The sequence below is a fragment of the Haliotis asinina genome, chromosome 3 (genome assembly GCF_037392515.1).
Source record: "Haliotis asinina isolate JCU_RB_2024 chromosome 3, JCU_Hal_asi_v2, whole genome shotgun sequence".
NCBI classification, from domain to species: Eukaryota; Metazoa; Mollusca; class Gastropoda; order Lepetellida; family Haliotidae; genus Haliotis; species Haliotis asinina.
The window spans coordinates 12,487,867-12,507,936 of record NC_090282.1 but is presented as its reverse complement, the minus strand read 5'-3'; the positions used below and the strand labels follow the sequence as shown (position 1 = coordinate 12,507,936).

General features: G+C 39.5%; 2 protein-coding genes across 7 annotated transcripts in view; one reads left to right on the top strand and one right to left on the bottom strand.

Moving 5' to 3' along the window:
- Positions 1-5,848, top strand: part of LOC137277489 (potassium channel subfamily T member 2-like) — a 58,567-nt gene extending 52,719 nt beyond the window's left edge. For all 6 annotated transcript variants that reach the window (XM_067809232.1, XM_067809231.1, XM_067809227.1 and 3 more), the window contains 4 exons: positions 915-998; positions 1,626-1,763; positions 2,694-2,926; positions 3,307-5,848. In XM_067809232.1, the coding sequence (XP_067665333.1) occupies positions 915-998; positions 1,626-1,763; positions 2,694-2,926; positions 3,307-3,724 (873 nt within the window). In that variant the 3' untranslated portion in view covers positions 3,725-5,848. The remainder of the gene's footprint in view (positions 1-914; positions 999-1,625; positions 1,764-2,693; positions 2,927-3,306) is intronic.
- A 3,495-nt stretch (positions 5,849-9,343) lies between these two features.
- On the bottom strand, positions 9,344-14,632 carry LOC137277435 (uncharacterized). Its single transcript, XM_067809162.1, has 5 exons — positions 14,603-14,632; positions 12,691-12,739; positions 12,342-12,485; positions 11,506-11,754; positions 9,344-11,259 (listed from the first exon to the last, which is right to left on the bottom strand). Exons 1-5 carry the CDS (start codon positions 14,630-14,632, stop codon positions 9,344-9,346), a joined length of 2,388 nt encoding a protein of 795 aa, XP_067665263.1.
- Positions 14,633-20,070: the final 5,438 nt, after the last annotated feature.

The window sequence follows — 20,070 nt, the reverse complement described above, 5'->3', positions numbered from 1 at the left end:
GGGACCTTCACGGGTCACCAGGTAAGTCTAGCTGGTACCAGGCACTCCTGGGTTAGATTTAGTCCCACTTGTAGTTACTATCATTAACATGAAGGTCATTTGACAGATTCCCTGTCCTAGTGGCAAGGATCTCGGCTGTTACTGTTTTCAGTGTTCACTCAAGGATTTGTAAAGAGTGAGCCCATGGCCCACCAGCCCTCAGTTATGTGGGTCATTTAGAAAATATTGTGGATCATGGCAAATGTCAAACATTTTAGCCGTACACTACTAGTTACTTTTATGAGTTCACTCCTTTTTATAAACTTGCCATCCAGGTGAAGTCAACAAGAGGAATCCAAGACATACTTAAGCTTGAGTTTTGCTTGAGTTGCCAAGCGAAAACAAACTGATCAGTTACCTGTACAGTGCGACATGTTAAATATCACTGCACAAATGGTGCAGTCGTCCTGCCTAGAATGAACATTTCTGGTTTCTCTGGTTAAGACTTATTTGCAGGCCACTTTGTTATGGCTAACTGTTAAGACAACGTTCTATTGTCTCACTTTCTCAGGTAAGACATTTCCTACTGACTTGGGATCAGTGTGGTAGTCTGGTGATTAAACTCACTCACTCAACTCACTCATACTGACTTGGAGACAAAGATAGCATCTAGGCAGGTCTAAACAAATCCCTTTTAGAGGATTTTGGAATAATTTTATGTTAGCTTCAGTTAACCCCACTTTGTATTATATCAAACTTGACCTCTCTTCCTCTTCAACTGTCAGTTATCTCCCTTTGGGCTTGACATGTCTTGAATATAATTATGACAAAATAAAACAAAGTGTAATTTGTTTGAGAAGTGAAATACTTGATGATGTTATACAGGAAGCTATGTATCTGTTATAGAAATCTTCCATATCTCCCCACACTTTCAGACATTTGTGAAAGGCTACCTGATTACATTTGTGAGACTGTTGCTGGGCATTGATGCAGAGGAGAATTCAGGACATCTTTCTAGTGTGAGTTTCAGATGCAGCTATTTTCTAGTAGTGTCTTGTTTCTCCCATACACCATATGCTATGGCATGATTTCTGAATTGTAAATGTCGTGCAAGTATTTTTATACCACAGTATTTCTGATGTGAAACCACTCTCTCAATGAATGACAGTAGTTTGTTGATTTTGGTCCCCAGGATTGGATGCTAGTACTTAATGTTTGTTCACTATCAAATGATACACCTTGACAATTAGACCAGACCAATTTTGTTTCTTGTTTTATGCACTCACTGGAAGTATTATTCAGGAATAGGAACGAAAATGAAAATAACATTCTAATGTTTTTATTGGCCAGAGATGTAGACTTAAATGAAAATGTGTTTTAGATTGTTTTTAACACCACATACACTTCATAAATTGCCAAAAGTAAATTACTTCAGAACTTTAAAGTAATGCTACTTTGAGTGGTGATTTTAAATAATGAATAATTCCCCGCCAGGTTTTCTGAGGATAAACAATTGAAAAACAAGTATTCCTCTTGCCTCGTGTTATTATGCAAAGCATTGTAGGTACAAGTTATATAACAGTTATAGTAGAAGTATTTCCTTGAGAGCTTTTTCTAATGTTTTGTATGATAACTGATAATTTCAGATCCGGGTTCGTCACACCACTGTGGCAAGGTTTCCCACATATGGAGAATTATACCAAGGCTTGTGTACAGCCACAGGGGAAATCCCCATTGCTATTTATAGAACAGAGAGACAGAAAACAAGGGATGACATGTCAGATGTAAGTTTATAAACCTCCAGTGATATCACCTATTGTCTCGCCAGGTTCTCCATTTACAGAGTAAAGGCACTTTCTGTATGTTTTTGTGTTAGATATGCATTTAGAAGTTGGTAGGGTAATACAAGACACTTGTCATGGATCTGCAGCTTCTTTATTATTTACACATGTTTCTGGGATAATATTTGACCCTTTGTCTCATGAATGAAGGGCAAGTATTAGCCCAGAAATATCATGTGTAAATAATAAGGAAGTATCACATCAATAACAAGTGTCTTGTATTATTTTTTTCATAGTTGCCAGGGGATTTTCTGAAGAAAAGCCCTTGACTTAGAATTATTTCACTCATCTGTTGATACCTGGTCACAAATAAATTTCTAGCTTGGCGGTTTTATCCACTAGACTATGAATCATTGCTATGAAGGATGTGCTTGTTTGTCAGTATAAACTATATGTTCCTAACAAGATGGGTAGTGGCCTCAGCACATGTACAGGACACAGGTCCTGCATGCAGAGCACATGTATTGTGTATGCAAGGCAAGGTATTGGTTGCCAGTCACACCACAGGTGATTTCAACAGTAAATACTGAATATTAAAATTACATCTAAAGCATATCTTCAGTCTTTTCATAAGTGGGATAAAAAACTCCTTCTTCATTTTAATCCTTGACTACACAGATTTAATCTAGACATATGGCTTAATATTGAATAAAGTATTGCAGTTAATATTTTACAGTATTTTGCTGGATATATGTACTGTTGTATTATATTGTTACCTTCACATTCTGTGAAGAAGGAGTCACATAGGAGTCACATGTTTAGTACCTCAGCATTGAACAGGATGAAAGCATATCACAAGTAGGCTGTGACCTTTAGTTACTCTCCTTCTCATAGATGCTGTGTTTTTATCCTTAAAATCTCACTGTCTTCCAGACAAGCTCAAACAGTTGTACCAGAAAGTTGAGTCATTCTAGTCACAAGAATCCCTTTGTTGGATTCCAACATTCCGACCACCTGAACCTTGCCGATGTAATCAGAAATCGGTTGAAGAGTCTCGATCTCTGTCAGGATGACTACTGTGAGAGAAGCATCAGATCCACTCCCATGATCTCCTACACCATCGCTAACCCATCCCCAAAACGCCGCCTCAAAGTTGGGGATATAGTGTGAGTATGACGTCTTTCACCATCACTAATCAGCCCCCAAAACACTACCTTAAAGTTGGGGATATAGTTTGAGTATAACCTCTTTCACTATCACTAACCCATCCGCAAAACGCGGTCTTAAAGTACGGGAAAGAGTGCGAGTATGACCTCTTTCACCATCACTAGAAACTCATCCACATACACGTGTATGTTTATTTTGTTTCTGGTTTAATGTTTGCACTATAATAGGCTATGTGACAGTGGTGTGTAAATGACCGAGCATTGATCAGCAAAATCAGCAAAATGCCAATATTTTGAATGGGACATCAATTTCTCCTTACCTCTTGTACACTTCTTTAGTATGAAAACAATAGACATCTTGCTTTTTCTGGCTTTCCCAGATATGTGATTCAGCCCAGTTCTATGGTAGCAATTCCCAACATACAAAAGTGGCGACCACGTGCTCACAGCTACAGCGGACCCATGCGGCCTTCAGACAAGATGGGTGATGGAAGACGCGGCTCCCTCTGTACTCCTGCAGCAGAACCTCAATCTGCCAACGCCGTCCGAGACAAACCAGTCATTACACCTATACTCAAATCCTCTCTGGTCACACCAGTAACCGACCCTACTAAGTTGTACAGACCTACAGTAAGGCCGTCATCACCACGGCTACCAACACGATTTGAGCCGCTGAATCATGGTGATGACATTCCCTCACCTAAACCAAAGAACCCAAATACAAATCCCATTATAACTGTAACAACAACAGGAAATCGGAAATATGAAGTGCAGAAAGTTGCAGATGAAGATGTGTAATTGAACAAAACAAGGAGGATAACTCCTGTTGGAGGGTGCTTCTTCTGTTATATTTAGAAAACAAATTGAATGTCCATGTGACCATTCAGTTCAACAAATTATTACTTGCAGCTTGACATTTCCACTAAAAATGTTTGTGGGACAAAAATTTCTTTTTCTATTTATGTGCAGAATCAATATTTACAAGGATCAAAAGATCTCTGAGTGGCTGCTATATTCTTGTCATGTGAAACCACAGGTAATACTCATCATTATATTCAAGTCATTTTTTGCCACACACATGGTGGTTTGAACAATCCCTTTTGGAGCCAGTCATTTTTGACTGGAACATTGTGTTGTTTGTATGCTGCTTCAGATGATTACAATATACATTTACATGTCATACCATTCCACAGATAGTCAGATGTAATGTGAGCCTGTTTGGCAGTTACCTTCTCTGTGTATTGTGGTCCATGTGGAAAGTGGTTTCTGATCCTAGTCTAGCATTTGCTGGGAGCAAGGCCAGCCAACAACCTGATAGTCGTTCTCTTGTGAAGACTGGTGAAGTTTTGGTTCTGGTGAAAGGATTGTATTTTTTTCTGCACATCCTCAGAGGCATCAGCATGGTCAGGTTCATCCTTACTGATAAAGCAATGCGCTAGAATGAAAACTTCATTTTGTTGCCTCAAGATTTGTTGTTGGAGAGTTATCCTGTTAATGCTTCAGAGGGGAAAATGCCAATGTATTCACTCCATGAGCCTTTTCTTGCATACCAACAATGTGATTTAGCAAACTACAACCTTGTGAACAGGTACCACACTGTTTTGTTTGTGGTATATAACTCCTTGTCCAATGTCATTATTTCATAGCCAATCCTTCATTATCATGCTGTGGATGTAATATGTTTGAAACGCTCTTTGAATCTCAGATATTATTAACAAAATTCAGTCCAATAAATTCCTGATTGTGTCAGTATTGGGTGCTGATTGCTTTCTGCCTATTGTTACCACTGAAGAGGGATCAAGACTGGTGATTCTGATTGAACTGTGATGTTTCTGTGTGAAGACTCAGTCACACATTTCAAAGATCCACCACCTGCAGACCAACTGGATGTGGATCTATCTGTTGTTCATTATCTAGCTGGAATTTTGTGTTTTATCCATCATATTGATTTTGTACAAAATTTCATTCAACATTGTGAATTGAACGGATTAAGAGATTGCATCAAACCACTATTACGTACAGCAATCATCATCAGATTTATGTTTTGGTAAAGTTATGTTTCATGAATATATGCTCTGTTTACTACATAACATACTATCCAAAACTTTGTCATTCCTGAGATTTGCATGAAAGATATGCCCGGATCTGCTTCAGGTTTCATGTGTATCCATTCCATGGAGGTGGTGATGTTAGAGAGTGAAGCTATTTTAAGGAATGGGCCTAGGCAATCTGAATAAAGAAATTTTCTGGACTACCCAGGGTGAAAGTAACAATGGCAGGAAGAGAGGTTGCATTGTAGTCTAATGTGTTGTGACTGGTACAATGCAATGTATTTATTTCAGTTGTCATGTGCCAGTATAGTGATGACAGACCAAAGAAATAACTGTCGTGATGATTACAGCATTCAAATCCTTAGCTTTTATACATAGCATTTTGAAATTTCACCTGTCAGTGACAAAGATTATATCAATTATCTGCAGGTCCATTACCAAAGTCACATTAAGCATCTATGTACAGGATTGTGATGCATAGTCTAACCTACCGTACATCCATTTACAGAATAGTCCTATGTGTTTGAGATGTTCAGTTTGTACATAATACCATATGCCAGTCAGTACCAATGACCATAAAATGGCCTTGTTCATCTGATATATACTTCTGACCCCATCAAGAACCTGAGAATGTATTGGAGTTATTCCAGAGAATCAAAGTGTAAACCTTGTCATTTGAGGTGTACCGCCCAAAGTCTTGCCGTTGCAACATGCATTACCTGTACTTAAATGCTTGCGTCTGGTGATATTGCTTCTTCCATTGTTTGGTATATATTGTGTTCATCCGTTGTATAAATCATACAAGCATCAGTGTATGTTCCAAGAGCACATATCAGAGAGGTGAAGATAACAATAAATTCCTAAATCATTTTGAACGAGTCTTGTTGTTAATAGCGATATTAGTGCTAGACAGTGTCAGGAGTTTTGTCATTCATATTTTCCATCCATTAAGATCCTGAGTTCCCAGTGCAATAGACTATTCTTCTACATCACAATGTCCTCTATACAATGAACCAACCAAGACGAAGTAGAAGTATTACCAAATAAATACCAGCAACAGTTAGTGTTTACTGAGTGAGTGAGTGAGTGAGTTTAGTTTTACGTCGCACTTAGCAATATTCCAGCTATATGGCGACGGTCTGTAAATAATCGAGTCTGGACCAGACAATCCAGTGATCAACAACATGAGCATCGATCTGCGCAATTGGGAACCGATGACATGCGTCAACCAAGTCAGCTAGTCTGACCACCCGATCCCGTTAGTCGCCTCTTACGACAAGCATAGTCACCTGTTATGGCAAGCATGGGTTGCTGAAGGCCTATTCTACCCCGGGACCTTCACGGGTCTAGTGTTTACTGAAGAAATTGGTTTCACTGTGCACATTCGACTGTAGTACGCGTTATTAGTATCGATAATGTGTGCCTTGTGACACTACATTCACTTTGGTTTGCCTAAAAGTTTGAATGTCATGAAACTAATGGACACAAAGCGGTGTTGAGTTTGAATCAAACTTGCAGTGTATGTCTACCCGAGGCTTGTCTCCATTCAAATAACTTTGGTCTAGCGTCAGACAAGGGGCAGATTTAAACTTAAAAGGACTCGTCTGCTCTTTCACAGTCTCGGTCTGGTTTTTTACCCACAAGGTTTGATGTTTGAATCGTGTCGTGAGATGATGCGTGTTCCCCTGCCAGGCGCTGGGCAAACGGGATAAAATGTCAGGTCAGCCCGGGGTGGGTATCTTGTGCATGCTTATTCGTGGGAAGAGAGCGCCATAGATTCTAACTGAACTACCTTAACTAAAGAAGTCAAGATTAATACAGTCACCACACATACGTAACTATCAATGCCATACTCCTACACCACTACAGCTCAACTATGTCTTCTAGATTTGTCCCGTTTGGACTCCAACAACAATAGGTACCCATCCACCTTCTCGGGTCATGTCTTCATCTTTTGACTTCATGGAACCTACTGGTGTGACTGGGCCCGGCTTGATTGTTTACAGACTGCCATCATTAAATTCAAATGTATCGGAGTGCGGCGTTGGAAACAAATTTAAAGCTGCGTGAGTAACCGAGAGCGTCGCTGGGTGCCATTGATATAAATGTGGTTTTAACACCCAGTTAGGTGGCTAGCTGCAGTAAAATAGCACCGTGGCATACGTAGGTATGAAAGCTTTAACCCTCCATTAGACAACAAATCTTGTTCTTTAAGCTTTACTTTTCACGAGAAGTCTTCCTTGGTAACAGCAACCGACAATATATTACCACATTTACCATATATTTTTTTTATTTATAATACCCGTCAAAATGCAGGCAAGCAGTACATCATCTTAACAGTATATGTACAATGTGACATGTCAATCAACTCAAGGGATGTCGGTATGATATATTCAGTGCCCCCAACCATCAACATGTCATGTTAAAAATGTGGTTATATTCACATAGCATCCTTGGAATAAATCAGGCAACACTTTATGTTACTTCATATAACCAACTGTTAAAATACATCATGCAGCACCGTTTGACGTCTGTGGCAGGGCATGATCACGTCATTAGATCACGATTTAACACCCCGAGGCAATATCGGGTATTGATTGTCTGTATTCTACGCTTTTATTAGTACCTCAGCTGTCAGTTCGTGTAAAGATTCTGATGCATACAGGTAAACAGAAATGGTTAAAGAAATGTACATTTCATAAGCTGCTGTGCAACATATCCCAAACATCCTCCGGTTGGTGCAGTGATTCTGTGGATTGCACATAACCGCACACGATGCTGAACAAATAAAGGCAGTTTGCATGAAGGTGCAGCAATATGTGAACTCCTGGACGACACATGTCTTAGTGGGTATGGGCAGAAAACAGAATAGTACACACGAACCTTTGCTTCTCTACTAATCAGTTAATGACATGTCACAATTTATATCTGGAAATTTGGAAATTATATGTCGGTTATAGAATGAGTTGAATGGTGTCCTTGTACATTTTTAACTTGTATATTCTACTTTTTTGATTATATATATTGTTCATGTACACATTTATAAACATGTGACATCAAGTTCCCTTATATAATCTCGCAACGGGACAGGACACTCATGAACCAAATAAGAAACATAATGTCTAATTTCTATTGTAATTGAATTAATAGCATAAAAGTTCACACGTGGATTAAAATTGAGAGTCATGTCAGGATGAAATTGTGAATGAGAACGCCCTGCACGGATTACAATATAATGTATAGCTCTTCCGTTTATTCTGAAGTCCACGAACAGTGATCCCCACCAAGAAGCAAGAAGATGGTTCGTTTTTACGCAAGGCGCCCTTGAAGGTTTGAACTTATCATCGTCGCCATTTGTACTGACATAATAACATATATGTTGTCATCATATTATGTATTCAGAAAGGTATGTCTAAAAAGTAGAGGAGCAGTTCCACAATCATTTCCATAATCAAGGTCTCTTCTGTCTGTATGATAAACCTGTATTACTGTAAAACAGTGAGGGCACCAGATGTCTATAGTTATTCCTCATTTCAACAGTGTGACGGATGAAATACATACCGTTTGCGTAAATACAGGTATTCAATTAGGTTTTAAATACCTATCGAATTTATTTTCATTCGACTGACAAAACACCCTTTCTTAAATGTTTAAGAATTATATTTTGCCATTTACTGAATATGACAGATATGTCTGTCCTGTTATATTCCATACATATATACAAGCATACATCCAGACCCGTGAAGGTCCCGGGGTAGAATAGGCATTCTGCAACCCTTGCTTGCCATAAAAGGTGACTGCTTGACGTAAGAAGCGATTAACGGGATCGGGAGGTCAGGCTCACTGACTTGGTTGACACATGCCATCGGTTCCCAATTGCGCAGATCGATGCTTATGTTGTTGATCACTGGATTGTCTGGTCCAGACACGATTATTTACAGACCGCCGCCATATAGCCTGGAATATTGCTAAGCGCAGCGTAAAAGTAAACTCATTCACGCATACATCCACACGCACACACACACACACACATACATACACATATACATCCATACATACACACACTTGAAAGGTGTTTTAGTAAGTAAGTCCTATCCTTCTTTTGTCCCTGGTTCTATTCTGTCTCGCCTATCCATCACACACACACACGTTGTTAAAACATGCTAACAGTGACTTAATCACTCATTTATTGATTGCATATATATATATATAGTGATAATAACTGTCACATGAAACGAAGATTTTAGAAATGCCGTTCTTATTCAACAGCACAACGGTGATAACATTTTCGTAACATCCAGAAAGGAAACCTATCCATAAATGAACAATGTCTTCGCCAAAGTAACTGACCATTTTCCCAAACAAATTATCCCAAGAACACAGGAGCATTATGTTTGGTTCCTGTATCAACCGGAATACGTGTCAGTGTTGAAGTTCTCTTCAATTTGGGTCTGAACGTATTTTCAATGGGCAGCTCAAGGTTCAGGAGGGTATTACATCTGGACAAAGGTTTTGGTTTCATGGGAGTAGCCTTACGTTCAGTTCCAGGACTCGTCTTTGCATAAGGTGTTCCATTTTCTTCTAAAAATCTGGATATAGAAGTAACGTCTTCTGATTGGACCTTCTTTGCATTGCAATTTGATCTTAAGGCCATAAGTACCCGAGATAATGGGCGTATACTCTTGAACCCGTGATGCTTCTCTGAACGCTTTACATCAGGTTGGTATTGACTTTCGTCAATTATGTCACTGGAAACATCAATAATGCTTATGTTCTTGGAATTAATTGAAGAACCGATATCATATAAACTGTCTGATGAAGGTGTTGATGTACGGAATTTCTCTGCAAAACGTCTGAATCCTGTCTTTGGAGGACTTGGTGACATAATTGTCTCTTCCTTTTCTACTTTATGGCACGGGTGTATTTCAGCAACGGACATCACTTGTCGTGGCCGGTCCGTCAAGTGTTTAAATAGGCCATATGATGTGGATTGTCTCTGTAACTGGGCGATTGATGAGGTACTTTTCGTTTGTGTTCTGTTTATATCAAAACTTGTATTTCTCCTTTTCAGAATAGCCTTCTGTAAACATTTCATCTTCCGCAGTCGCTCAGGTATGCCCTGGACCTCTGTTATAGTAGCACTGTCTCGCCTGAGAGGCATATTGTCCGGTGAAGTGTCCTCAAACCGTGATTCAGTGTCAGCCTTGGTTCTCATAATCACACCAGTTGCATGACCGAACTCTCCTATATTCTCATCAAATTCTTCTGATGTCTGAATTTGTTTATCAACCATCTCGACAACGGCCTTTATATTAGAATGACATACTGGATCAGTTGCAGTACTTTCAGTGCTGATACTACTTACCGATTCTTTCCTCTTCGTTTCACTATTGTCAAGTGGAGGTAGAGGATTCATGCTGAACACTTTGGGCCTAATGCGACCATAATATGGACTCTTTTCACTGTAGCGCGTTGGTGGACATTCGTTTTGCACTGAAACAACTGGATTTTGAGAATGCTCTCCGGGTTGTACGTTCTGTTCCTCAACCTCATTTTCAGAAACACCCTGAGTTCGTGACATGGTACAATTGTCTTCTTTTCCTTTATTAAAATCATTTTCGGGAATCGACTGCTTTTCAATTAAGGCCATAAAGTCATCAGAACAACCCCCAACGGATATGTTTATTCTAGTAATACCAGGTGTATTCTTATCCAAATGTGGTTCATTGCCTTTCATATCTTCTCTCTTCCTGGATGAGTGTTCCGTTGTGGGAACACCTGTGTTTGTCGTGCGCAGTGGTGGGCTGTACATATTTTTCCTAATCTCGTCCATAACCTGGAAATCATTGTCGCGTGCAATTTGGATTTCACCTTCAGTACTTAGCTTCTCAATTGTAACATCTCTCATTGCAACACCCTCACCATCTTTTACATTAATTTCTTCAGTGCCAAGCTCTTTTTGCTTCTCGTCCTGTGTCTTAGCAACTTCAATGCTTTCATTTGCTGTTTTGTCATAACCATTTTCATTGTCTTTTGCGCCTTCGTCTGTCGCCTTCTGCTGCCCAGAAACATCCACAAGCTCCTTCATGCGTGCAACAACAGACAATTGTTTAGCTATCATGCCGCCATAAGTGAACAGACTTCTCCTCTTCTTGTGATCTGGTAGGGGCTGGCAGATGGCAGGGATTGGCGGTTCAGTGTTATCCGTAAGTGCTTGTTCTTCACAATGTTCTTCACTTGCGGTCTCCGGGTCCTCCATACCAAGAATGAATTTCCTAAAATCTTGAAATACATTAGGCTTACCTTTTACCAGCTGGACCAAACGGATACAAAGGGAAAATAAAATATTTTTCAAGTAGAGTGTCATTACGATTCAGATTTACCGTTCCCAATGTTTTCTTCAGAACTCCTTGTATAAACAACATTGAGTAACTAATCTCTTTCATAGTAATTAAGTTTATATTGCATCAACACGTAAACTTAGCGTCTCCGAGGCTATTATTGAAACGTGTTTCAAAAGGATGTTACCTTCAAATGTGATTCGGCCGTCTCCATCACTGTCAACCATTTTAAGCATGTGCATGAGTTCGTCGTCACTGATGATCTCTCCTATGGCCAGCATCAGCTTGTATATGTCAGCAGCGGTTACGACGCCATCGCCGTCAACATCTACGATACGGTAGGCATCTTCTATCGCGTTTTCTATTTCCTCGTCCTTTGTGAGAATTCTGTTGAGGAGCACCTTTTCGAAATCATCTGCCTTAATCTCTCCTCCAGCTGAAGAAAGACCATGCAGCGTATATAGATTTTGACGAAAAGTTGATCATAATAACATTATTACACAAAATAGTTTACTACTATACATTAACATTTACGTGAGTAGTGTGCTTGTGGTTTTGCATCTCTCGTTAAAGCCACAGTTTTGGAGACATCTACAATCAGAGATTCTCAACTGCAAACTTAACACGTGGTTATTCATGCCGTAAGATGCATAAATGCTGGTAAACTAAATGCGGATACGTCCATTCCTAAAAACATGCACGCGTAAACAGGCATGGATTAAGCTGAGACATCTACGCCTCAAGACTCTAACGGATATGCATCAAGCGGAAACATCTACGCCTGAAGACTCCCACGGATATGCATCAAGCAGAGACATCTACGCCTCAAGACTCCACAGGGTATGCATCAAGAGGAGAAATCTACGCCTGAAGACTCCAACAGGTACGCATCAAGTGGAGAAATCTACGCCTGATTGTGGCAATGTAGAAGCTTCATTCTTGATGACATATCTTAGGGAGACTTGCTGCACCAGTAGGACAATGACACCTCCAAACTATATTTCGCTACGTATTACACCTTACTATCAGTGAAAGCATTCCTGATGAGGTCAATGACCTCTTCGTCACAGGTGTTGATGTTGAGCAGTTTGAGGAGAGGTTTGATGTTATCGACCGTGATGTGGACTTGGTTGTTCCTAACTGCAAGGCACAGCCCATCCTTCACTCCTGAAATACACACTTATACGCTTGAAAACTCTCAGTAATTACTTTCATGCCAATTGATATTGATTGTTTTCAGATCAAGGACTAGTTACATGTATCTACCCCACTGTTTTGTGTATCTGTCCTGCAGTGTTTATTTGTTCGCTGAAGTTTTATTGACAAAGGTACGATAGGGAAACCCTCCAGCGAAGCAGAAATATCTACGTACTCTCTACAATATGCTGTCTGTATAATTCCTCAGGGTCAAGTTCAGGCTCCTGAAATACATAAAACGTGGCTTATTAAATGGGAGTAATGCACTTAGGATGTATATCCTGATTGTGTGTGTGTGTGTGTGCGCGCGCGCGCGATCCGCCACGTGTTTACCAACAATCAAAAGACATACTCATATACGAAAGAGTGCCTAAAGGTAGGCAACTCTAAAGCGCTACCTTAAAAGGTAGGTGGTGGCGGATTTACAAGAAATGTAACCCATAATAACTATCACTGAAAACTCTAAACATTGTGACCCAATGATAACTATCACAATATTAATCCATGATAATACAAATTACAGAAAATAAACACTTGTAGCAGCAGGAATTATTGAATTGATTTGGGAACTTTTGTTGTCACACCAATTTAACAACGATAAAAAAAACTCTCCATGGTGATCTTAATCTGTTATCTATTTTATCTCACATCTAAACATGATCTACACAATTTGTGGGAACACTTCCACGTGAAGAACCAGCAGTATAAAGTTATAGCATAATCGGGACCCGCTTCCTTGTATCCTACTACTGTCAATGTCAGCTGGTCATTATTGTTGTTATTCGTATTGACAGGAGAACACACAATCACATCTCATCACAGTCTACAGTGTCAATTAATGCCATATCGGTATGGCTATTTTCGGACTGTAACATTTAAGTTAGCCACGGTATATGTTAGATCAGGATTTCAAGTAACTTCTTGAAGCAGGCGAAAGGTTACACTGACATGAATATCGAAAATAAAACAAACAAACTATCAATCAGTTTATGAAAGCGTATGCAAAATGAAATACATTTGGGTGAAATAATATCTCCTTTAATGTTTGTATACCTATGTGGGTCGTTTTCTCTGGGCAGAGAGGTCGTTTTCTCCTGGCCTTTTTCTGCTTTCAGCGGGGTCCTTTTTCGCCGTATACCGTGTATGTGTGGACTACCAACCTTTTGTCGCCCCCGTATATATTGTTACACACATGCACGCACGCACGCACGCACTCACACACACGGACTTACACTCGGAGTTGTGTCACCATTCGCCTGTCAACACCGAACATACATGGAAGACCGCTCGCTGAGTAACATTTAGTGTAAGTATTTCTCACTGAAAACCAACACTTTGGTGATATTATCTTTTGTGACCTATCACTTTAGATTTGCATTGAACTAGAAACCTATATCGTGAATCATTGTAACTTGCTCACGGTGTGCTCAATATATCATAGAATATTTTAGAATTGTTTGTGTTGTGTTTTGCTGGTTCTTAGGGGACTTGACTATATCAGCAGACACAAATACAAACGGCACGATTTTGAAATGACTTAGATGAAAACTAAGAAGATAATAGTTGAAAAGCATATTTACATTTAGGACCGATGTTTCAGTACAGCTTCATGGAGTTAATGTACATATCTGTTTGTATCAACAAACAAGTTGTTCATTCGTATCGCTTATATCTAATGCCTAGTACTACTTACCGTACAGGAGTTACAGCATTCTTTCAGCATTAGGGGTATCCATCATCTGTGTAGTCACGGCAAACTTACCTCAGATAAGGTTCTTGCTTGTAAAATTGCGATTTGATCATAAACTAGTTCTCTGAATGTGAGCATATTTTCAGCTATGTTAAAACTTAGATCATATAAATTCGAAGTATATATCCTGTTTCACAAAAGAGTCGCAGTACACTTGCAGCAATTGAAAAGAGTGTAAAGTTATTAGGTGGTATTTTCTTATTTATATTTTTCTCGGATATGAACTGTTGAACTGGTTTCCTAACAAGATTTTAAACGAGTTCTTACGATTGTGCAGCTCTTTCATTAGGACAGGTGTACAACAAAATTTTGCATTATAACAATGTTTACGTATTACCTGTCGTATCGTTACGACGTCGTGATCCATGCTGGTATGGAGTCTGCAGTCGTGGGGACCCACTTTCTGGTCGATGTAGAGTTACTGTAAAGAGCAAGTTGTACAATTATGTTTTCTGTGAACCGACACAGTGGAAAATGTCGAAAAGCCTAAATGTACTTATTAATATGACCAGCTGCACTATACAGACACTATACAGAATGGTTTGGTTTGACTGTTATTTAACGCCCTGCACAGCAATATTCAGTAAATGTAAATAATCGACCAGACGATCAAGAGACAACAACATGAGCATCGACCTACGTAGTTAGGATACAATCAACCAAGTCAGCGAACCTGTCCACCCGACAAGCATGGGGTACTGACGACCAATTTTGACCCGGATCGTCGCAGATCAGATAAGAATTGACCAGTCTTGACCTGACATCAATAATTTTACATACAAATAACACCCCATCCTCTGAGCAACCAGCGAGGCGGCGACACACTTTCGTCATATTCTGGACTTAATTCTGTAATGTATCTTAGGTCACATATTCACAACGTGTCGGGGGTATGCTTCCTGTCACTGACTGATCAAAATTCATTTCAGATTCATTCTCCTTTATACAGTAACACGCCACAATTTAATTCTGGACTCACAAAAGTCCAGAAACTCTCTGCACTGTGGTCACTCTCTCATAAAAATAGACAAAAATAGACATGCAGTTGTTATGATTATGTGCTAAGGATGAAAAAATCGAAATTTTAAACTCAGTGAAATTTACACTCGAACAGTGGTCCATGGGCCAGCCCATGGGCGAGAGTGTTTAACTACGTCCAGAATGAACTTTTTTGAGATTGTAAATGAATGGTAGTATGCAAGCATGTTTATACGTATCATGACACAAATTTCAACTTATATTGACTTGTGGGGGATTTTTAAAATCTCGCCCGTGGGCGGAAAAAGATTCTGGACGAGAATATTTACTTTTACTCAAAATACATGTTTTTACGTGTTTTGGAGGTTGGAAATGGACGAATGTATGTTAATAAGTATCATGACACAAAATCCAATTCATTTCGACTGAATTAAGTTAGAGCGATTTTAAAAAATCCCACCCATTGTCGAAAAACATTTGGACCCATGGGCGCGAATGTTTCCTTTTTTCTCTAAAAATATCTTTTCCCAAGTTTTGGAGGTTGCAGATGAATGAAAGTACTTTTAGGAGTATCGTGACATAAAATTCAACTCATTTCGACGTAATTCCACTAAGTTAGAGCGATTTGGACACATCTTGCCAATGGGTTAAAACATTTTGGCCCATGGACGAGAATATTTCCTTTTACTCCAAATACATGTTTTTTCCATGTTTTGGAAGTTGCAAATGAATAAAATATGTTGTTCTGAGAGAGTGGCCACAGAGAGTTTCTTGACTTTTGTGAGTCCAGAATTAAATTGTGACGTGCTCCGTTCAATCAGTAAACTACGCACATTACACATATTTTACTCGAGACTATTCATTAAAAACAATACTGACGATACAAAATTGACAGAGACACTTCCATGGTTTGAATGGTTCGTTGTACCATTGTATTAGTCAATGTATTATAAGCATGATTCTGTTAATAAATCATTGCCAAAAATAGCTATAGATACGCTACCAGGTATGAATGAATATGTACTGTTTTCTGCCACATCAATATGAATATAAACAGACTTGTATTTGACGCCACTGTGGATAATGGTGCGTAAGAATTTAGAAATGACCTCCACAGTTCTAACATACACCTCAAAAGGCCACGAATGCAGTATTCCGTTTACATGATGGCGCTTAGTAACTGTGCATCGACTGAAATCATGAATATTCATCTGTACAGTTGAATTCAATGGCATGTGTCAAGCAAGTCAGCGACCCTCACCACCTGATCCCTTTAGTCGCCATGGACTGCTGGAGATCACTTCTAACCCGATGCTGAATGCTGCCACTCTGATCAAACAACGTTTTATCAACAGTTGTCTTACGCTTGTGTGATTTCAGTGATAATCTCGTACTTCTAAAGGGACGTCATTTGCTATTTGGATTAATGAACAGAAAATGGATTTCTCACAACCAACTTGTCAGCAGCTCTGCCGTTTGACCATGTGTCTTCAAACTCAGTTCTCAAGGATGCCTCTGTGCCTTGCCTTGTGCATCACTGCCAACAGGTCATGCGACTGTGTTCACAACACAACTTTCATCTGATATTTCGTAGATACTCAACGTGGTAGACACTCACAAATAGCAACAGTAATCCCCTGAGTGATATGCACTTTCACATGCTTCATTGACAAAGATAAACCGCCTTAAGAGGTAATACGCGAAGGTGTTAAGAGCATTTCCCAACTTACGAAAGTTAGAAAGGTTTGATATTACATACTTGTTGATCAATGTTTTCTGGTCAATTGTTGAGGACAACTTGTGGTTGATCCTAATCATTCATGTGTGAGAGTTAATCTTAACGGAAATAAGGTTACAGCAAGTGAATTTATTATACACATACTTGTTTTATACTGTTTTGTTTTAAGCATATTTTATTCGAAAATGAAGTGGATTGGGCACGAGTTATCCAACTTGGCAATTATCAGCATGTTGCCAATGATGAAACAGCATGTCCATGAGGTTTTAATTGTTGACTTGCTGACATGTTAACCGATCAAGTTTGCAGGTATGGTATGGACCTGAAAAACAGTGTACGCAGTTTGCGAAAAGATTAAAATCAATCCTCGAACATTCATTTGAATTGAGCACTTCGACAGATTAGCTGTCTACGGGATCCAGCTGCCCACACTTGTTTTACAACCTGACGACAGAAGTTCATTTAGTGTACAGAAGTAGAATTAACTCGGTAAAAGTAGATTATGTCAGAACTTAGGCAACCACTCATATTAATTGCAATCAAAAAGCTACGTGGCTAGTCGTGAAGCTTAAAAAGCTTATGGAAATCCCCGTCCCACGTAGGTAAGTAATAAATGGTTACAACGTGGATAGGTTCAATGTGGTGCTCCAATATTACTAGAAGGTATTCTATTTTTATCTGAGGTCAGTTACAATGCCCGAGGAAACAAACATGTTTGTGGGTACAATCGGGTGTACAGGTTCGTGTCAGTCGACACTGTTAATACTGTAACCATTAGTTGATGAAAGTACTTCTGATGAAGTACTACTAGAAATGAAGAAGAACTGTTTATGAGGATTTAGCAAAACTCTTTCTCTAATTCTGACATTTAGTTGGAGGACTTGGGAAGTAACTACCAACACAATGATTACACAAGTATATGTTTTCCGTCCACAACTTTAGCGCCTATTACCAAACTAGGGACAACAGAAAGTATACTGTTTGGCTTCTGAATGTTATTTAAAATCTAAAGAACTGCTGTACATGTGGATTTCCCCTATTTAACATTTCATCGCAACTTGCAAAATGTAGTATGTGTACGGGCGTTTGGTGTGCAATAGACTGGTTCACTGAAAACTGGCGCCAGAAATGCGTTTGAAACCCACTATGTGTCCAGTGTGTTACAGATTTCAAAGACAAGAGGCCACAAACCTACAATAATTCCATTTATTGTGAACGTTTTGTTGTTTTCCATTTTCGAAATATAAATGATTTTCCTCTGGAACTGCCATATGCACCCAAGGACTGCTGAGACATCTGTAAAGCTAATGTCGTTATTGATATAGTTTTCGATTGTATTGAGGGCTTCTGTGCACCTTGTTTCAGAGGCAGTCCGGAACCTGGTCGAGTCATCTTGGATGGGTACAAGGCTCGGGATTCGAACCGACACTTCTCCCAGTTGGAGATTATGATGCGTCCTTGTTCTTCTCGTCAGGGATTGTAACAGAATTGACGTTCACCGTTCCAACAACACATGTCCAAGTAGTTAGAAGTTTACGAATGAAGCACGTTCAGCACAAGCATCCATTGTTGGCGTATCTGGTTGCGCAGATACATTTAAAAAGTAGTAATTCTACACTCGGTGTCTCAGAGCAGGAGACAATATTCTGTTTAGTTACAACTGATTCTGGTTTTGCGATAATTTTCCAGATACATGTATATAGTTACCAAGTGTCACACTATCCAATTGCTGCAATGCTCAATACGTGAATTCACTGTCTGCAAAACAAAAAGATGCAATAATTTCTTTGTAGTGTTATCTTCTAGAATAGATGGCATAATGTGACCACAATCACCTCTTACGTGGAGGCCGAGTTTAGACGACGACCCAATTTCATACCTTGAATATTATGAGTGTACATATGCATATACTAATTCTTCGACGTTGATGATGATGTCCCTATGTTTATATATTCATGTGCGTACAAATATACACAAATAGTTTAGTTTAGCACCCCTGACTTTCGATCATATCTTCGTCGTGTGCAAGTAAGGAATCCTCCTGGAGGTTGATGCTGCCACCGACAAGCTCCTGTTCAGACAGAACAAGAAACTGTTACCATCCTCTGTCTGTGGGACTAAATCGTGCATCTTGTTTTCTGACAACTTCATGGATAACGTCATCGATGTATGATCAACTTTTCAACTATTAAAATAAGTCCCGTCCCGATGTAAGATTAAAACAAGCAAACAAAGACTTTTCAACGTGCATCTTACGACGTTTCTAATCCATCACTAATCGAATACGACAGCACATGTAGCTTGTCTTGTTTTCATCCCACCACCGAACAAGAAGTTAAATGATTCATACGGCAGTCTCTCAACAAATCCTGTCAACTTGACGTGATGCCAACATGACTGTTGAAGAACTGTATACCTGCTGTCGTATCCATCCTGACCCACATCATCAACTTATGTCTGAGGGATTTGTTCCTGTTCCTTTCAAGGAGCCAGTAATCACCCCACTGCTAAAGAAATACAACCTCGATCAAAAAAATATTGAAACATTATCTGCCAGTAGGACACAGATTGAAAGAACACGTGACAGTCCGCGACTGTTTGGAGCATTTGCAGTCTGCATGCCGTACACACCACAGTACGGAGACAGCCTTGGTGTGAGTCTTAAATGACCTGCTTCAGGGAGTTGACAAGGATGGTGCTGCAATTCTAATTCTTTTAGATTTCTCGGCAGCATTCGACACAAGAGACCATGACATCCTCATCAGCACTCTGAAGAAAAGAGTAGGTATCAATGGCATAGAGCTTCAGAGGATTCGTTCATACCTATCAGAAAGATACCAACGTGTCGTAATCGGTGACCTCTCATCTAAATTCAAGAAGCTTGTCCATGGAGTCCCACGGGAATCTGTCTTAGGCCCCTTGTTATTCATTGTATATACCTGTCCCTTAGGAGACCCAGTCCGATGTTACTGCCTTTCCTTCCGCCCCTACTTATCTCTGGATGCTCATATTAAGTCAGAGTTAAGTTAAGTGGAGTTAAGGAAAATAAACAACCTGAAGATCCAAAATCCAAACTGAAGACATATCTT

Bases quoted from the DNA above. Each gene is read 5' to 3' on its own strand.
- LOC137277435 (XM_067809162.1), bottom strand. From the start codon at position 14,632: ATGGATCACGACGTCGTAACGATACGACAG. The intron at 12,486-12,690 runs GTACGTAGATAT...TGTGTATTTCAG, and splicing joins CAGACAGCATATTGTAGAGA to GAGTGAAGGATGGGCTGTGC. The intron at 11,755-12,341 runs GTAAGGTGTAAT...GTCTTTCTTCAG, and splicing joins CAGGAATGCTTTCACTGATA to CTGGAGGAGAGATTAAGGCA.